The sequence below is a fragment of the Odocoileus virginianus genome, chromosome X (genome assembly GCF_023699985.2).
Source record: "Odocoileus virginianus isolate 20LAN1187 ecotype Illinois chromosome X, Ovbor_1.2, whole genome shotgun sequence".
NCBI lineage: Eukaryota > Metazoa > Chordata > Mammalia > Artiodactyla > Cervidae > Odocoileus > Odocoileus virginianus.
The window spans coordinates 2909817-2928018 of NC_069708.1; the positions used below are offsets into that span (position 1 = coordinate 2909817).

The window sequence follows — 18202 nt, forward strand, 5'->3', positions numbered from 1 at the left end:
TTATTTTGTCTTGTATAGCTGATTAACAAACAATGTTGTGACAGTTTCAGGGGAACAGTGAAGGGACTCAGTCATACATATACATGTATCCATTCTCCCCCAAACCCCCCTCCCATCTAGGCTGCCACATAACACTGAGCAGAGTTCTCTGCACTGTACTGTAGGTCCTTGCAGGTTATTCATTTTAAATACAGCAGTGCATACAAGTCAATGTCAATCCCAAACTACCTAATTATCCCTTACCCCCATCCTTCCCTTCAGCAACCATTTATTTGTTTTCTAAAAGACAAGAGAATATTTTTACTGCTAAAAATGAAATGAGCTACCAAGTCATGAAAAGACAGAGGAAACTTAAAACACATCTTAGTAAGTGAAAGAAGCCAATGTAAAAAAGCTACATCCTATATGATTCCAATCACATGACATTTTGGAAAAGGCAAAATTATGGAGACAGTAAGAAAAGAAAAAACAAACAAAAAAACCCAGCTGCTGCCAAGGGGTAGGGGGGAGAGAGGTGACTAGGAGAAGCACAGAGGATTTCTAGGGCAGTGTCTGATTCTATTAGGTTGGTGCAAACATAATTGTGGTTTTGGACCTTGACTTGTAAATCATTATGTGTGTTAGTCGTGCCATCATATCACTCTTTGCAACCCCATGGAATCTAGCCTGCCAGGCTCCTCTGTCCATGGGATTCTCCAGACAAGAATCCTGGAGAGGGTTGCCATTCCTCCTCCAGGGGATCTTCCCAACCCAGGGACTGAACCCGGGTCTCTTGCATTGCAGGCGATTTCTTTACTGTCTGAGCCACCAGGGAAGCCCACTTAAATCATTATAACTAGACTCAAACATATCTTTATTTGTCAAAATAGGAACCATTACAATCAACACATTTTTGCAAAAGAGAAATAAGTTTGTTTATTCCTGTACTGTAAATACCCATGCTTCAGGATTTGAGGAACTCTTGGAAAGCATTTTCTGCCTCCTGCTGGCTGTGTAAGCGTTTTCTCTGCAAAAAGTTGCCGAGATGCTTGAAAAAGTGGTAGTTGGCTGGCAAGGGGTCAGGTGAATATGGCGGATGAGGCAAATCTGTTCAACTTTTGAAGCAGCTATGCATTGTATAGTCGGGTGCTGTCATGAAGAAGAACTGGGCCCTTTCTGTGGACCAATACCAGTTGCAGGCATTGCAGTTTTTGGTGCATCTCACAAATTGGTGAACCTACTTCTCAGATATAATGGTTTCACCAGGATTCAGAAAACTGTAGTGGATCAGATGGGCAGCAAACCACCAGTGACCATGACTTTTTTCTGGTGCAAGTTTGGCTTTGGAAGTTTGGAAGGTGCTCTGGAGCTTCTTCTCGGTACAACCACTGAGCTGGCTGTCACCAGCTGTCGTATGCAATCCACTTTTTATCACACATCACAATTTAATTGAGAAATGACTTGTTGTTGTGTAGAATAAGAGAAGATGGCACTTCAAAACAATTTTTTTTAAATTTTTGGTCAGTTCATGAGGCATTCACTAACTGAGTTTTTCATCTTTCCCGTTTGCTTCAAATGCTGAATGACCATAGAATGGTTGATGTTGAGTTCTTTGGCAACTTCCTGTGTAAGAGGATCACCTTTGATGATGGCTCTCAATTTGGTCACTGTCAACTTCCAACGGTCAGCCACGATGCTCCTCATCTTCAAGGCTCTCATCTCCTTTGCAAAACCTCTTGAACCACCAGTGCACTGTACATTCATTAGCAGTTCCTGGGCCAAATGTCTTGTTGATGTTGCAAGTTGTCTCTGCTGCTTTATGACCCATTTTTAACTCAAATTAAGAAAATTGCTCAAATTTACTTTTGGCTAACATTATTTCCACAGTCCAAAATAAATATAAATAGCAAGTAATAAGCCATTGGGATTCCCTGGTGGCTAAGACAGTAAAGAGTCTGCCTGCAATGTGGGAGACCCGGGTTCGATCCCTGGGTCGGGAAGATCTCCTGGAGAAGGAAATGGCAACCCACTCCAGTATTCTTGCCTGGAAAATCCCATGGATGGAGGAGCCTGGCAGGCTACAGTCCATGGGGTCGCAAAGAGTCAGACACAATTGAACGACTCAAAAAAAGCAAGAAACGTACATTAAAATGATGTATGTAACATAACCACATTTATTAACATATTCCAGTATCAAATGGCAAATTTCAACAATGTAAAAACTGTAATTATTTTGCACCAATCTAATATAATGGTGGATACATGTCATTATATATTTGTGTAAACTCACAGAATGACTGAGTGAGCCCTAAGGTAAAGTATGGACTGTGGGTGATAACAATGTGTCAATGTAGGTTCAGCAAACAACCCACTCTGGTGGGTGATGTTGATAATCAGGAAGGCTGTGCATGTGTGGGGGCAGGAGGTACATGGGGAATCTCTGTACCTTCTGTTCAGTTTTGCTGTGAACCTACAACTGTGTTAAAAAATAAAGTCTATTAAGAAAGGCAGTTAGTGGATCCCTTTCTTTGCTTCCAAAACAATTTGACCACGTCAGTGGCTTATCACACTTAGCTGCAGTTGAATTTTTATGTCTGCAAAGGGCTCTTAGCTCCTCTAGGGCAGGGAACATTGACCATCTTTGTTTTTCTGACATTTAGGACGGTATTCAACAAATAACAGGAAATATATATGTACTGTTTTTATCACTGCTGAATAAATGAAAAAAGGCTCAGTTGACAAAAGTCAGACTCTTTTTCTTCCTTTATTTTTAAGCAGGCTTACTTTAGACAACTGGGCAAAGATTTGAATTGATTCATGTCTCCCTCAAATAGTTCACTTATCCCTACTCAGGCCAAGGTCCCCCTGGGATGAGGCAGCCAAATGGGACCATTATGTGCTGCCACCATGGAAATGGTTTTTTACTTCATATATTGCCGCTATGTTCCTCTAAAACTTTTGGATCTATTATGCCATCTGTGTACATTCTGGAGCAGTTACAATAATAATGCCAAGCCCCAAAGAAATGAGATTTTTAAAATGTTATGCTATTTACAGTGAATATGCAGTAAATACTTCACCAAACTGGAAAACAGTCCCTTATCATCTTAAAGGAAAGGGACAAATACCAAATGGGGTTAATTCACATTATGGACTAATGGCCTGTAAACCTTCGTTTGAAAAGCAAAGCACAGGAAAAAGCTTTGACAAGAGCTACTTTTCACCATAAAAATAAACCTCTTTCCAATAATTTGTATGTGATTTTTTTCCCCAAGTCAAATTGACAAGTTTCAAACACAGATTAAAGCCACCATCCAGTTACAACCCTCAAAATATGGGCTTTATAATGGAAATGGTAAAACTATCTTAGCGAGGGAAATGTTGCTAGGGTACCAAGAGTAAAGGAGAGTCTATGGTAAATACTTTACACGCCAGTTTCAGGGTGCTTGTTGACAGACGATACTTAGATTCCATTCTCAATAATATAATTGTGTGTAACTACTGTCATTTTTCACAGGACTTTTGATGTTAACATCTATTGGTGTTCTGGCCTTGGTCCAAATTGAATAAATTTATTTGCCCTCTGGATCCCACAGATTTTCAGTTCTTTTTAACAGCAAATCTCCCTTGAATAGCTAATCAGAAGACAGCATTTCACTCCAACTCATAAAGTGAGAAGTGAATTTTATATGTGTTACCTTAATTTATACTTACGGAAGTTTCCCCTGTAACTGTTCGCCTATGGACTGTAAGAATATTCTTGCTCTCCAATTGTTCCCTATGGATTACAACCTATGTTCAAATCTCTTCTACTTAGAACCTGTCCAAATCATGTGCTCAGAACTGTCTGGGGGGACTTTCTAAAAAGTTGAGTTTCTTAAATTTTACCCCATACCTTCTGAAGTAGAAATTCTGGTGTAGGAGCCATGGATTTATATTTTTATATGTACCAGGTGACTCTTAGGTAAGAGTTTATCAAATGTCATTTGTTAGGAAATCTGTGCTCTTGGACCATGGCATGACCTAGCCTTTTATTTATATCCCACCACTTACAAATATACTACCACCACTTACCACTATTAAATTATCCAAAAATGTCCAGGCCAAGTAAATTTTATCTAAATCCCTTCGTTCCAAAGATGCAATTTAGGAATAAAAATAAGCAGAAGATCAAAGGAAAAATAGTTACACTAATTAACACTCCATAAAGAAAGCAAAAGGATCTTGAAACGTTTAAAGAAGTTCTTTCTGTCAGACATCCATTTTGTACCCTTCTTTTGCTTTATTTTCTTTATCCTTCTGATATGTAAAAGAGCAAGTCAGTAATTCACTCCATGCCGTTTTGGCTCTGAACTCCTGAATAGTGTGTTTATTAGAAGCAAATGACAAAAAAAAAACCCCTCCCAATTCTTAAACTTGTGAAACAGAACTAAATAGTGTGAGTATACAGATTCTATCAACACTTCTCACTTTTTGCCAAGCAAGAATTTTGCAAGTGATTACTCTGTTCCATCCTATTTTCCAGGAGAGCAACATACATTCCTCCATGTTCTCTAAAAAGCAGGGGGTAAGTTTCCAGTGACTTTACAGATCACTTCTACAAGTCTCCAAGTCACTGGGCTTTCTGAAAACTGCTCATCATTCAGCCCTTCAGATAAGAATTTTAGAAATGTCTGGAAGAGGAATCTATCCCCTAAGAATCTAAGAACATCTAGGGACCAATTTGGATTCAGAAAGAAGTAAAAGGGAATCAAGTTCTAATATACAGATACCCAAAAAGAGGTAACAAACTTGACAGAAAGGGACAATGTACTCATCAAACAGTACTTAATTCTCTAAATGCTTAAGGCCTTTAAGGAAAGATCCTTGGAGGTAAAACAGAAACACTTATTGTTGATATGCAAATAAACATGGGCTAGACTCCAATCATGAAAGAAAGTTCAAAAACCTAGTTACTAATGGATTAAAGGAGTTTTTTCTCTTATATAAATCTAATTTATATATATGTAGATATACAACTTTATGTGATAAATTTTCTCTTATAAATTTAATTAATTGGCTGAAAATAAGTTGTGGAGGTAGCCCAAGGTGTTGCTGAACATCTAAATACAAGATACTAATATTTGAAAATCTCCATCAAAGTATTTTATATTCAAAGACAGAAAAAACAAGGAAGTCAAGGCATTAAAAAAGAAAAAATTCTAGCCTATCTTGTAAATGGAAGAACTGAAGTCAATTATGACTAGAACAGAAGAGTTAAGACCAAATCAAGGGCATGGTAATTCTTATGTGAGGAAATTCAGAAGTATTTGTAGGTTTCTATATGTCCTTGAGGTTGCCTCTAGCCCTGGCACTGACCAACAAAATGTCGTTGATGTTCAATGGCAAACAACATAAATACTTTATAGGTAACCAATACGAAAAATGTGTAAACTCACCTTTTTTTTAATATTTTACAGGTAATAGAAAAGTTGTCAATGTGATTTTTGGGTAGGAGAAAAAAAACCCATGCACTTGTCATGACATTTTCAAATACTTTAAGTTATGTAACAAAGCTTTTCTCAGGCCTATTAAGCCCCACAAGTGCCTGCAAGTCTTGTGTAAGACATAGGTAGCACCTGATAATCTGGGCTGAGGCATCTATATGCTCTCTTAGGATGGAGTCAATAAAAGAACTCCACCCCAGTCCTGTGTCTCAAAATGAACCTAGGCTTTTAGTGAACAGCAGAGACATACTCCAGGTCTATTTTTTCTGGTAATATCTGGTTTTTGTAGGTCCAATGATCACGTTGCCTATGCTTACTTCATTACAATTACTAAACTCTATAGAAAATAGCATTTTCAAAATATAGCATTTAAAGAGTCCTTTCTGTACTGTTCCTCCTGCAAAGCCCAGCTTTAATAGAGAACAATGTGAGAAAGGCTGAGGGGGCCAAAGCCGGGGATTCCTATGCTACCGCCTCTCATGCAGGGGATGCCTGTGCTCACAACAGCCCCCACGGCCTGCTTCTCAGACAGTGGTGCGATGCTGCATGAACAGCCTGACACAGTAGGTCTGGCTTTTATGATGCAAATTTCCACTTTAAACTCAAAGGTAATTACAGTATTTTAACGTACCTTTCTCATGATCGGTAATAAGTTTCTCCAGTGCACACTCCACATCAAAAATGTAGCGGTAAAAGCACAGCTGGGTGTACAGGGACTTGTCAGAATACTGCAATATAACAGAAAAATAAATGAATTTTGGGGAGGGGGGAGCTTTGGAGATCACTCAGCAAGTGTATCCCCTAATTTAACTTCTGTATCAAGCAGCTTTTTTTTTTAAAGAAGGGGGGTGAATAAGAAGGAGAGAATCATATTAATGATTCGTCCCCCTCATATGGCATACATACCTTTCATAATTCAAAATAAACCCTGCCACTTCGATCACAGATTACTACTTGTGAAGCTACAGACTGATTACCCCTGCTGTCAAAAAACTGATTTTGTCAAATTGCAAATTCCTATGCACTCTTGACAATTTGCACTGTTAATTGGGAAAAGTGGTACTGTGCTTCCTAACTGGGGCCTGTCCAGGCTAGGAGGAAGTTAAACAATTTCTGAAATACAAGCCCGATTTTATGACTCATGGTGAGAGGGACGAGCCCACAGATACAACATGGTGAATAAAGCACAGACCTGGGAACATCCTGACCACTTGTTCTGTGCTCATCTTTAAATGGGCAACATATGACCTCTGAGAAATAGCATGCGAAATGAAATAACCAAGGCTTATCATTCCATCAATAACAAAACAATGTTTAAAGATTTTGGCAAGTTCTAACTCAAAAAATCATAGCATCACTGAGGTAATCAAGAGTCACTGTATCTCACCTTATGTGGGGGAAAACATCTGCAGTCAACTCAATAATCAAAGTGAGAATTATTTGGCGAATCATGTTCAAATGCATTTGTATTTCTTTTAAGTTGGCTGCTCCAGAAACTTACTCTCCCTCCTCCTATAGGGTTAGATAAGGTGGGAAACCTTTATACCAGAGGATGATGAACTAGGGCTTTGGTGTCGTCTTTGGGAGTGAGGGTGTGACACCAAAGTGAAACAACTCAATCCTTGGAACTTCTCAAATAACAAACTCAAAAGACAAGCACGTTACCAGTTCTCACTTGCTGTCTTGGACAAACATGAAATCTAACAACAACTGAGCACCTACTGTGCACCAGTAACAACAAACATACAGCTAACTCACACAACACAGCAAGCACTCTACAGATATTGATTGGTTCAGTGAATGAATCAATGAATGGCCAGGATAACCAGGTCATTTGGTACAATCCATGCAACAGGGTCAGGTGGCACCCACAGACTAGCGTGTGACTAGGAACTTACCACTATCTACAATAAGATATACAAATGGTCTTATTTTGAAGGGAATCTCTTTGGTAACCAAGTATTAGATTCCAAGATCCTCGCTGGCCATCAATGATGAAAAACTATAGCCAACTCAACTGGGTACAGAAGTGAAATTTAGTTTTTAGAGCACAATGGTAGACCTTCCAGCTCACTCCATTATAAAGTTGTTACTATATTTAGTGTATTTTAAACTTCTTTGGCCACTACAAGTGGTATCTATAAGTATTAGGCTGCAGGAATAACCCACATAGAGCTATTCATCAGCCAGGGCTATTGTCTTTTTTGTGTGTGCATTCCTTCCACCCATTTCTCTTTCTTTACCTGAAACCTATTTTAAAAAGTATACCTAGAAGCCTATTTTATTTCTTATTAGCTATTCTACAATATGCATCATCATTATACTATTATACACCAGTTATTTTTAGCGAATCCTGATTACTGCTTCCTGGGGGAAAAAAAAAGGAGGACGACAGCGATTAAGTTATTTGTTTAGTTTTTTAGATTCAGCAGTAATTGCTGGTACACATCTCCCTGACTGCACACATGCTGCAGGTTGAATAGAACACTGAAATTACCTCCTTCATAATAGTTTGTTTTGATAATGTATTGTGTGTCGAGATGATGAGAAACAGTTGCTGTCAATTTGATTAGCCATTATATTTTTATGTTAATTGCCATTATTGGGTCCATTCTGTTTAGTGTCACCATAGAAGCCATACAATGTTAGCATAAATAACAAATTGGAGTAAATTAGGAAGATATATTTTTGCCAATTCATTTTAATTGCCCCTCAGTCCTTCCGTTGGTTAACGCAGCTGTTGACCCATAATAAGCACTGGGTCAATATAGCTGCTTGTCAATTCAGAAATGCAAAGTGCTGTGTTGCTGGTAATGGATATACAACAACCTTTGCCAGCTAACTGAAGCAAACGAGTGACAACCCACATGAAGGAATAAAGCGTCAGCCACGGAGTTTAGTGACCTGATATTAGTAGGCAGGCTAATTGAAAGTCAATGCTTAAATGGATAAGGAAAATAGGGGAAAAAATTAAAAAGGAGTTATATATTTTTAAAAAATATACAAACACCTCCTGCCCTTTTGATTCCTGACATATTTTGCAATTAGTAAACTGGTTGAAAACAAAAGGCCCTATTAGATTTTCAATGTCAAATACAATCAAGTGGTTTTAAAGAACACACATGAAATGGAGAAAACTATAGTTTAAATTAACAAAAATAGCACCTACTTTTGTTTTCTTGATTTTGCACTATTAATTTGTGATCACTTGGAGGGGCTTTTTAAAAAAATCATTACCATCTTTTCTTTTTTGCTTTTGATGATAAATTCTTCTAATCAAGAAAACTGACACCCTCTAGTCTTTTCTGAAATCTTCAGCGGGTTTTTTTCCCCACACTTAAATGCTCATTCTGACTGTACAAGATTGGATGGAAAATACTTCAAGAAAATAAGGTGATATTTTAACATTTCTTTCTCTCTCCAGCTTTCACTTATTGGTTTAAAATGTTCGATTTCTTGCTCTTTCCTTGAAAATTGCACTCAACACGGTGCCTAGGCTTCTTTCAATCTTCCTTTATAGTTAGAACATCATGTACCAAAGTGGTGGATTGTGATTTAGTAAGGACAATGCTGAGCTGAAAGAGCTACTGTGTGTACAACGCTTTGCATTCAAGTTAGTTGCTTGGAGTGTTAACAGAGTAGTAAGTGGGGGCCCCATACATACACAGGGGTAGGGAAGGAATTCCCCTATGATATACCTGGCACAGAGGAGGCACTTAGCAAATACTGTGAAAGAAATGAAGGAAAAAGGAAAATGCTTCAATACCACTGTTTTTGATACATTGTGTTTGAATCCCATAATCAGATGACATTAGAAACAATGTGAACTTCATTCTGTTTCCAAGCCAAAGTATTACCTTCAGATGAAAACATAGGCCCTAGATTAGTGGTCCTTCACCTGGCTGTACACAGAAGTACCTGGGGAGTTTTTTTAAAAAAAAAAACAACACTGATGCTCAGATCTCGGCCCTGGAACGACTAACTCAGAACACAGTGGGGAATTCAGGGGATGGGCACTGGTAAGGGCTTCCAGGTAGTTCCAGTGGGTAGTCTGAGAAAAGAACTGCTGTGCTGCATACTACCTGTACCAGAGATACTTTAGAGCCATGGGCCCTGATCCCTCCAAGCTGGCTCAAGATCTTGGAATTTATACCAGTCAAAAAAGCCTAAAAAGTTTTCCTGAGAACCACTGTGAGGAAGATGCTTGCTTTTTTAAGCAAGTTATTGCAATCTTAGTATAGGATGTATTTTCATTTACATAAATGCAGGGCAGGGTTAAACCTAACTCGAATTTTGGTTTTTTGTTAAACTGTAATCTACACAAATGCACAAATAACGAAAGTATGGCTTGATGCACAAAGTTAACATATCTCTGTGATCAGCACCCAGAAGAAACAACTTTACCAGCCTCCCAGAAGCCCACCCTTGTTCTCCTCCCATTATTCCCCATCTTCTCCCTCAAGATAATAATAGATTTGCCTTACACACACACACATACACACACACCTTTATGTGAATATAATCTTATAGTTCGCATTCTTTTCTCTTTGGTTTCTTTTGGTCAATATTATATTTGTGAAATGATTCATCCATGTTGTTGCAGGTAGTGGAAGTTTGTTTATTCTCATTGCCATGAAGTATTTCACTGAATGAATATACCATAATCTATTAAGCCATTCTACAGACGAAAGGCATTTAAGTGGTTTCCAGCTTTTTGGTTACTGAATGGTGCTGCTACCTACATACTTGTACACACCTTTGCAGTATTAGCTTGGTGCAAAAGTAATTGTGCCCCTCAAATGCTAACCTGGCCACCGACCTGCCCCACTCCTTCCCACCTTCTGTTCCAGGGGGGGCAGGCCAAGTGTTCCCTTCCTCCTCTGTGCCCTGGACCAAGCAATTCTGCCTTCCCTTTCAGGCCCATCCTTCCAGCTTTGCTTAAAGATCCACTCGATCCACTAGGCTTTTACCTACCTTAGCAGACCTCAAAGTCACTGCAGTTTCTGAGAAGCCTTTGTGTCTCCACGCTTCAGTTTGCCCACAAACGCAGTCACCTCTCCTCGGGAGCCCCATGGTTCACCACACCCTCCAGCACAGAGAACACACTCCAGCAGTCCTCACCAGTGTTATCGCCCTCATGCCTCCGAGGACGTGAGCTCCTGAGAGCATGGCCTGTGTGTAACCCCTCTCCACTGTGGGCACCCAGGCCAGGGCCAGGCTTGTGGCTGGCCCTCAAGGAAGGTTTGTAGAAGGAAGGGATTCATGGAACCTGGCTCCCACCTCTCACTGAGCCTCAACATAGGCTAATGACACTAGTCCCGGAAATGATTTCTAATGTTTCTTGTGTATATCTACCCCATGGCAGACTGGCTCTGGGGTCAGACTGTATTTGGTCTCAAATTCAGTTCTGTCACTTAAAGGATTGGGTGACCTTGGACACAATGCTTAATTAACCTAGTCATACCTCAATTTCTTCATCTGTAAAATGAGAAAAATAAACCTCTCAGGAATTCTGTAAAGATAATGAGCTAGTATATATATGGCAATCTCCCAATTTATTCCCACCCCCCAAACCCTGGTTAACTATACATTTATTTTCTATATCATGCTGCTGCTGCTGCTAAGTCACTTCAGTCATGTCCGACTCTGTGTGACCCCATAGACGGCAGTCCACCAGGCTCCCCTGTCCCTGGGATGACTCTACTTCTATTACTTCTGTTTTGTTAATACGGTTGTTTGTACCCTTAAAAAAAGATTCCACATATAAGTGATATATGATATTCATCTTTCTGTGTCTGACTTACTTCATTCAATATGAAAATCTCTAGGTCCATCCATGTTGCTGTAAATGGTATTATTTCATTCTTTTTTTAAGGGTGAGTAATATTCCATCTCTCTCTATCTCTCTCTCTCTCACACACACACAATTATATATAAAATAGATACATACTAAGCACACACACAATTATATATAAAATACATACTAAGCACACATACACAATTATATATAAAATAGATACATACTAAGCACACACACAATTATATATAAAATACATACTAAGCACACACACAATTATATATAAAATAGATACATACTAAGCACACACACACCACAATTATATATAAAATAGATACATACTAAGAACCTGCTGTAGAGCACAGGGAACTCTACTCAATACTCTGTAATGACCTATGTGGGAAAAGAATCTTAGGAAAAATGAAGTGGATATATGTATAACTGAGCCACTTTCTGTGCACCTGGAAGTAACATTGCAAAGCAACTATAATCCAATAAAAATTTTAAAAATATAACACACTAGCATATGGAAAGCACCAGCACTGTGAATGGCACACCCTGTATGTCACTGATAATGACGTATTCTGTACTTTCCCACCTAGACCACAGCTTCTGGAGGGTTTGAATTTCTACACAGTTGCAAAACCCAATGCCATGCGCTCAATAGGTGCTCTAGAAAGTTTATAAGGAATACATTTAAACTCGAACTATGAACACTCCCTTTTAATGAATGCATTAAAAACTGCTATTTCTACTGTTTTAGTTAAGATATGCCTTTAAAATTTCAGTATCCTTCAATTTCTACACACCTTTATGTCTTATATAAATTATTAGTCTTGATTAATATCAAGATTAATCTTGAAAAGATTGAGATATGCTGTTTCATTTTTTCTGTCACCCAAATTGGTTTTCTGCCCATTTTATTTGGATTATTTATGCTTTTTCTGTAAATATAGAACAAGAGAGGGTGAAAAAATACTGGTTTGCCAACTCCAATGTACTTCTTTGCAAAGGAAATTATTTCCATAGGCTACAGAAATAAGTTATTTGGATTACTTCAATTAGTTCTAATACAAAACATTGCCACCACTTCATTAATCAGCTGCTTGTGAGGGTTACTTTTCCAAGAAGTCTTTTTGGTAATTTGATTAGAAAGAATGGTAGTGCACATTATCATCTGATTCAGTATGTCCATCAAGTAGACAATTTACAGTGAGTTCTTGATAACGATGGGCTTATTTTAAAAAAGCCACACAGACAGCAATTTCTTCATTTTATAATCCTAGTCCTATTTTTTTTGGTGAAGATGAAGTTATTTTTCAAAGTCTTTGGCAGCACACGGTGCTGAATGAGCATCAGGAACTATTTCAGTGCTTTAAGAGGCATTTCACTCTTTGCCTCTCCCCACAGACACACCCCCCCCCCACGAATGATGCAGTAATTAAAACCTAATTATTATCTTCATTTTAAACAAAACCTAAAGTGAATACCAATTAATAACAACATACTAATGAGCATCTGCTGTGATGAAATTGAATATGAATGTGCTGCAAATTTCGGGTAATTTATTTTTTTTTAGGGAAGTGCCACTGGTCGCATTCTGCAGTTAGAAGATTATATAGAATGTACACCATTTTCTATCAAGTCATTCTGCACATGGCAATTTCCATCTTAGGAGGTAGGGCTGGCTTTAATGCTACAGATGTTAAAATACCCAAAATACTGGTCATGTTGTCTTCACTGGGACTGAGGACAATTTTAGGATTCTACCTTGAATTTATTGCCCTTTATTCAGAAGTTTTCCTTTTTAAAATGCCATATTTCAAGGTTAACCTCATACCAAAAAAGTCCCACAAAAAACCCAAAAGATCTTAATTAGCCCCCATGCTACATATAATCATGTATTAACATCACAATGAGAAATGTAAATATAAATTTCTAACTAGAAGAAATAATAATATTAAAATAAGGTTGGTAAATCACTTTGGATTTCACTGGAGCTATAAAATGGCCTAGAAACATTTATGTAAGTAAGAGAAACCCTTGATATCTGGAAGTATTGAGGTAGTTAACTGTGTTCAGATTCATTCATGTTACTAACATCACCACACCAAGAAGCAAAATGTGGAGACAGAATGAGGTTCTGCAGATTACAGTTTCAACCTCCATATCTATAGTTAGAATGAGTAGGGCAAGATCAGTGTTTTTCAAGTATGTTCAATTCATGTGCCTTGGAGGCTTCTCCAAATGTTTGATTGTGATTTCATTGATTGTATATTCACTGTAAAAAATTTAAGACTGGTGTATTCACATGTACTACCTCCGAAATTTTAAGATGTGTTAAGATCCCACCATATTAGCTGGTGTTCTCACTGAAAAATAAGTTATAAGCTTAAAATAGATTACCTATATAGATAAAAATCTCATTTTTTTTTATAGTTGGGAATTCTGCATGAAATCTTATTTGAATAAAAGGGATTCCTAGATTAGTGAGTTTCTAGGGTTTCTTTCTAGATTTAAACTGAACTGAAAACTACTTTGACTTTCTTTCCCTGGCACATTCACCCAAATATATCTAATCTGGGTAAAATAAAAATTCTCTACCACTTCCCAACCCATCCACAAAAATTTGGCAAAATTGACATCTAGAATGTTTGGTCAGCTTTCTAGTATTCTTATTAACTGGCACCAAAGGGTCTATGATGAGCAATATCAACAGCTACTAAAATAAAATAAATGCACATGGCTAGTGTAAATAAAGTGATGCAGCATTTAGGACAAAAACTTAACTGTGTAATTTGACTTGGTTGTTAAGGTGTACTCTGGCTTAGGTGACATCTCAGAACAAGTTCTGCCTCAGATGGACAAAATAGGAGAAGGCTGTCATAGCTGACCCAAGCCAAGCCAGTCAGCCTCCCTTCACACCACTAGCCACCAAGCACATAAGAAAGACTGCTGTCCATTCATTCAACAAATTGAGCATCTAAAATAGGCCAGGCACTATTCCAGCTGCTAAGGCTATATCAGAGAAAGAGAAATAGGATATGACTGCAGGAGCTTATAGCCTGGTGTGGGTGTGTCTTTTCCAACACTACATTGCAGTCAAATGTGGATATTTCCATTTACCTATCCCCTTCTCACAGTAGCTGCTCTCTGTAACTTTTTAATGGCATGTTTACCTTGCATTTCCTAACAGAATTATTTGAGTTTTTTAATTCTTATACTACAGAGAGGTCTCAGATGATTATACTTATTTTAAAATTTGTATCCCTTGCATTTATATAACAATGCTAGGCTTTTCAAAGCATTCAGTCCTCACAAAAGCTCTGTCAGGTAGGTGGTAAGTTAGAATTATTTTCCCTATTTGACAGAGCTCATCAAAGGTGAAGTCACCTGTTCATGATCCCAGATCTGGTCAGTGAACGGAGCACTAATGGCCAGTTCGCAAACCTCTCAGAAAAACCGGTGGAATCAAAATTAAAATGACAGTTTGTGACTAGAATCAATATTTTTTATTGCCAAATGGCATCTTAAATCTTTGCCTGAAATGCTGGTATAGGATTATCTGAGGTACAATTTTAAAGTCCATATGTGCATGCTATTTAAAGTGAACAGAGATTTCCCAAATGTTATCTATGTGGTAAATCACATTGTGCTAAAGGAGAGGGATGAAGAAGTTTAGCATGATGTATTAATATGCATTTGACACTTTCCAGTTTTCAGCTCCATCTCCCCAGCATTATGCTTTCTCCCATTTGATCTTCAATAAATGAACCAGCCATTCTGATTATCCTCATTTTGCAGATAAGGAAGCTGAGACTCAAATAGGTTATGGGACTTGCCCTAGGTCATGCAGCCAGTAAGGGGCAGAGCCAAGACTTGATCCCAGGTTTTCAATGTCCAAGCCCCTTGATCTTTGTAATATGCCACTTTTCATTCATATACTTTCAACAATGTCATTCTGTGCGTTAATCAGTTCTTTTGTGGCTAGTTTTCAACCTGAAATACTCAGTGCACCAGAGAAGCAGTGTATTATAAGCACCTGGTACCTCATTCACACTGTTAGGCTACAGTGATGCTGCGTTTAGGGCACAGCCCACCATGAGTAAAAGTGGCAGGAGCACAGGGCCAAAGTAAAGGGCATTGGCTTGGGGACTGCAAGGAGAAACTGACCAAGCCAAATCAAAAGTTTTCCAATGTGTATCATGGTTGAACTGGGGTCTAACCGTATCAATTCAATTTTCTAATTTCTGCTCACCTTCATTCTAAGATTCACCTTTCAGAAAATGCACCTTTGAGCAGAAAGATATAAAAATCTAAGTTCTTAAAAGTTTATGTTCCACACAGATCTCTGTGCACACACTTCAGAAAAAGTTTTTATGGGTTTAGAAATTCCTTTTAGAATATAAAGAAGCTTTCCTTTTCTGTTCTACAAACTGAAAAACTGAGGCTCGGAGAGATGAAGTAAACTCTCCTCTCATTTGTAAATAGATGGGGGGATGAACCCCATCAAAGCACTGCTACTAGGATTACATGACACAGTATGTGTGAAACAGTACACTACCTGTATGTCACTAGTTGGTAGTGAGTCTTTTAACTTTTTATTAGCTATGAACACTTGCCTTTGGGAAGTTTCCTGAAGTAAACCAAGTAGGCACCTGCAAGAACTTGACATTTTTTTCCCCTTTTTAATTTTGTGAACTGCATTCAAGAGCCAAGGCCAAACAATATACTCTTATGATTCTAAGTAAAAGTCACTGAGTATGTAAGCAAATTTTTTAAAAAAGGAAGGGTGGTAATATTTCAGTACCAATCACTGTAAAAAAATGAAGATTTGATTTCTATCTCTCCTATAGGCTGAAATAGGATAAAGCATTTTCTCGCTTTTAATCTCTTTGCAACTAATATATAGCAGTTTTGTTTGTTTTTAAATTTTTTTGATGTGCACCATTTTAAAAGTCTTTACTGAATTTGTTACAACACTGCTTCTGTTTGATGCTTTGGTTTTTTGGCCGTGAGGCATGTGGGATCTGAGTGCCCCACCAGAGATCAAACCCCTAACTCCTGTATGGGAAAGTGAAGTCTTAACCACCAGACTGCCAGGGAAATCCCAGTAGTTCTGTTTAAAGTACTGTAATCTCCTTGAGGATAGACATCCTATCATAAATACCTCAGGACTCCCAAGATCCTGGCATAGGGAGGATGAAGATGCCAAAAACATAAGTTCTTTAGAAGGAAAGTTCTAAGTAAAGTCAAGGCACTGTAAGCTTTTAAAAGTGAAAATACGAGATAAGGCAAGTATGGTGTGGTTGTTAACAGCACAGACTCTGGAACCAGTATGGGTTCAAATTCTGCCTCTAACATTTAGCAGATATGTGATTTCAGGCAGGGCATCTAACTACACTCTCCACCTCCTCATCTGTAAAACAAGGATGACAACAGTGCCTCAAACAGTAGCATATGTTTGCTTTACATCTTTTGGGGGGGTTGAATTTAGCTACAAAAAGCCCTTAATGTATCTTGATAGTCTTGTCTTTCTTCTACTGTCTCTGTATATAAGCCTATAATGAGGTTATACATCTTATAAGCTATTAGAAGACAGAAATTGTAGCTATGAATGAAGTTTTAAAATGATAGTCACAGAATATCACAGGCTCACATAACAGTAAACTTAAAAAATGATGCTGAGGAATATTCAAGAAAGGGTGGAGTGCTTTTTGTTTTGTTTGTTATTGGTGGAGGTCACTTACTACTTTAACAGAAGTTGAAGAGGCAGATTTTGGAGAGGACTTTGCTGACTACTTTCAATTTTTCTTTCTGGTATAAGGTCTTATCTTAATGATAAAGAGTAAATGCATACATTGAAATGAATTAGCCAATTCATTTCAATGTATGACAAAAACTACTGCAATGATGTAAAGTAATTAGCCTCCAACTAATAAAAATAAATGGGAAAAAAAAAAGAGTAAATGCACCCAACAGTGGTTAATGGTGTGGATTCTGGAGTCTGACAGGCTCTCCTTCAAATCCTGGCTGTGACATGTATTGGAGGTAAAGTCCTAGGATGAGCAACCTCTCCAAGCCTCAGTTTCTTCATCTGTAAAAGACCCATGCAACTGTTGTGAGGATTAAATTGGATAATGCATATGAAGTATCTGGCACAAGTGGTGGCACTAGTGGTAAAGGACCTGCCTGCCAATGCAGGAGATGTAAGAGACATGGGTTTGATTTCTGGGTTTGGAAGATTCCCTGGAGGAGGGCATGGCAACCCATTCCAGTATTCTTGCCTGGTCCGATGGACAAAGAAGCCTGGCGGGCTATGGTCCCTAGGGTTGCAAAGTCAGACACGAATGAAGCGACTTGGCATAGCACAAGTGTACAGTCTGGCACATGGTAAGCACTCAGTTTGCCTTAGTTATCATTTAAGTGTAATATTCAATAACACTCTTGCTTGATTCTAAGACACCTCTCATCACTTTGAATGTTTCTGAAACAAAGATTTGTCTTATGAACTGTTGTCTTTACTAAAAATTTTCTTTTCCTCTGAAACGCTGTTACTAAATCAGTGGTATGTCTTATAATTGATGCCACCATAGAAGAGAGAAATACATTTGGGTATAAACAGACTTAACATCTATGCCCTCCTTGTTCTCCTAGTTTATTAGTTAAGATTTACGTCTTGTTACTATTCAGTTCAACTGGTCAGACTACATTTGGTTGTGATGCTGTTCTAGTCATCTCAGTCAACGAAATAAATCCATATATCTTACATCTAACATGGCCATTAGGCTTTAAGGCCATAGACTCCCCATGCTAACCAGCCATTATCAAAATACAAGATAAGAAGTAATTCTTTTACTGATATGGTTTGGAATTTCTATAGGAAATTTCAGGTAGCTAATTTAGGTACTAAAACTGATTACATATCCAAAAAACACAT

At 38.1% G+C, this 18202-nt stretch overlaps 1 protein-coding gene across 5 annotated transcripts in view; it reads right to left on the reverse strand.

Moving 5' to 3' along the window:
* The window catches only part of POLA1 (DNA polymerase alpha 1, catalytic subunit), a 300499-nt gene that overhangs the window by 59777 nt on the left and 222520 nt on the right, over nucleotides 1-18202 (reverse strand). For 4 of the 5 annotated variants that reach the window (XR_011485784.1, XM_070462009.1, XM_070462007.1 and 1 more), the window contains one exon: nucleotides 6097-6193. The exons of the other annotated variant lie outside the window; for it this stretch is intronic. Coding sequence is in view for 3 of the 4 variants with exons in the window: in XM_070462009.1 (XP_070318110.1) it covers nucleotides 6097-6193 (97 nt within the window). In the remaining variant the exon portion in view is untranslated. The remainder of the gene's footprint in view (nucleotides 1-6096; nucleotides 6194-18202) is intronic. 5 annotated transcript variants of the gene reach the window in all.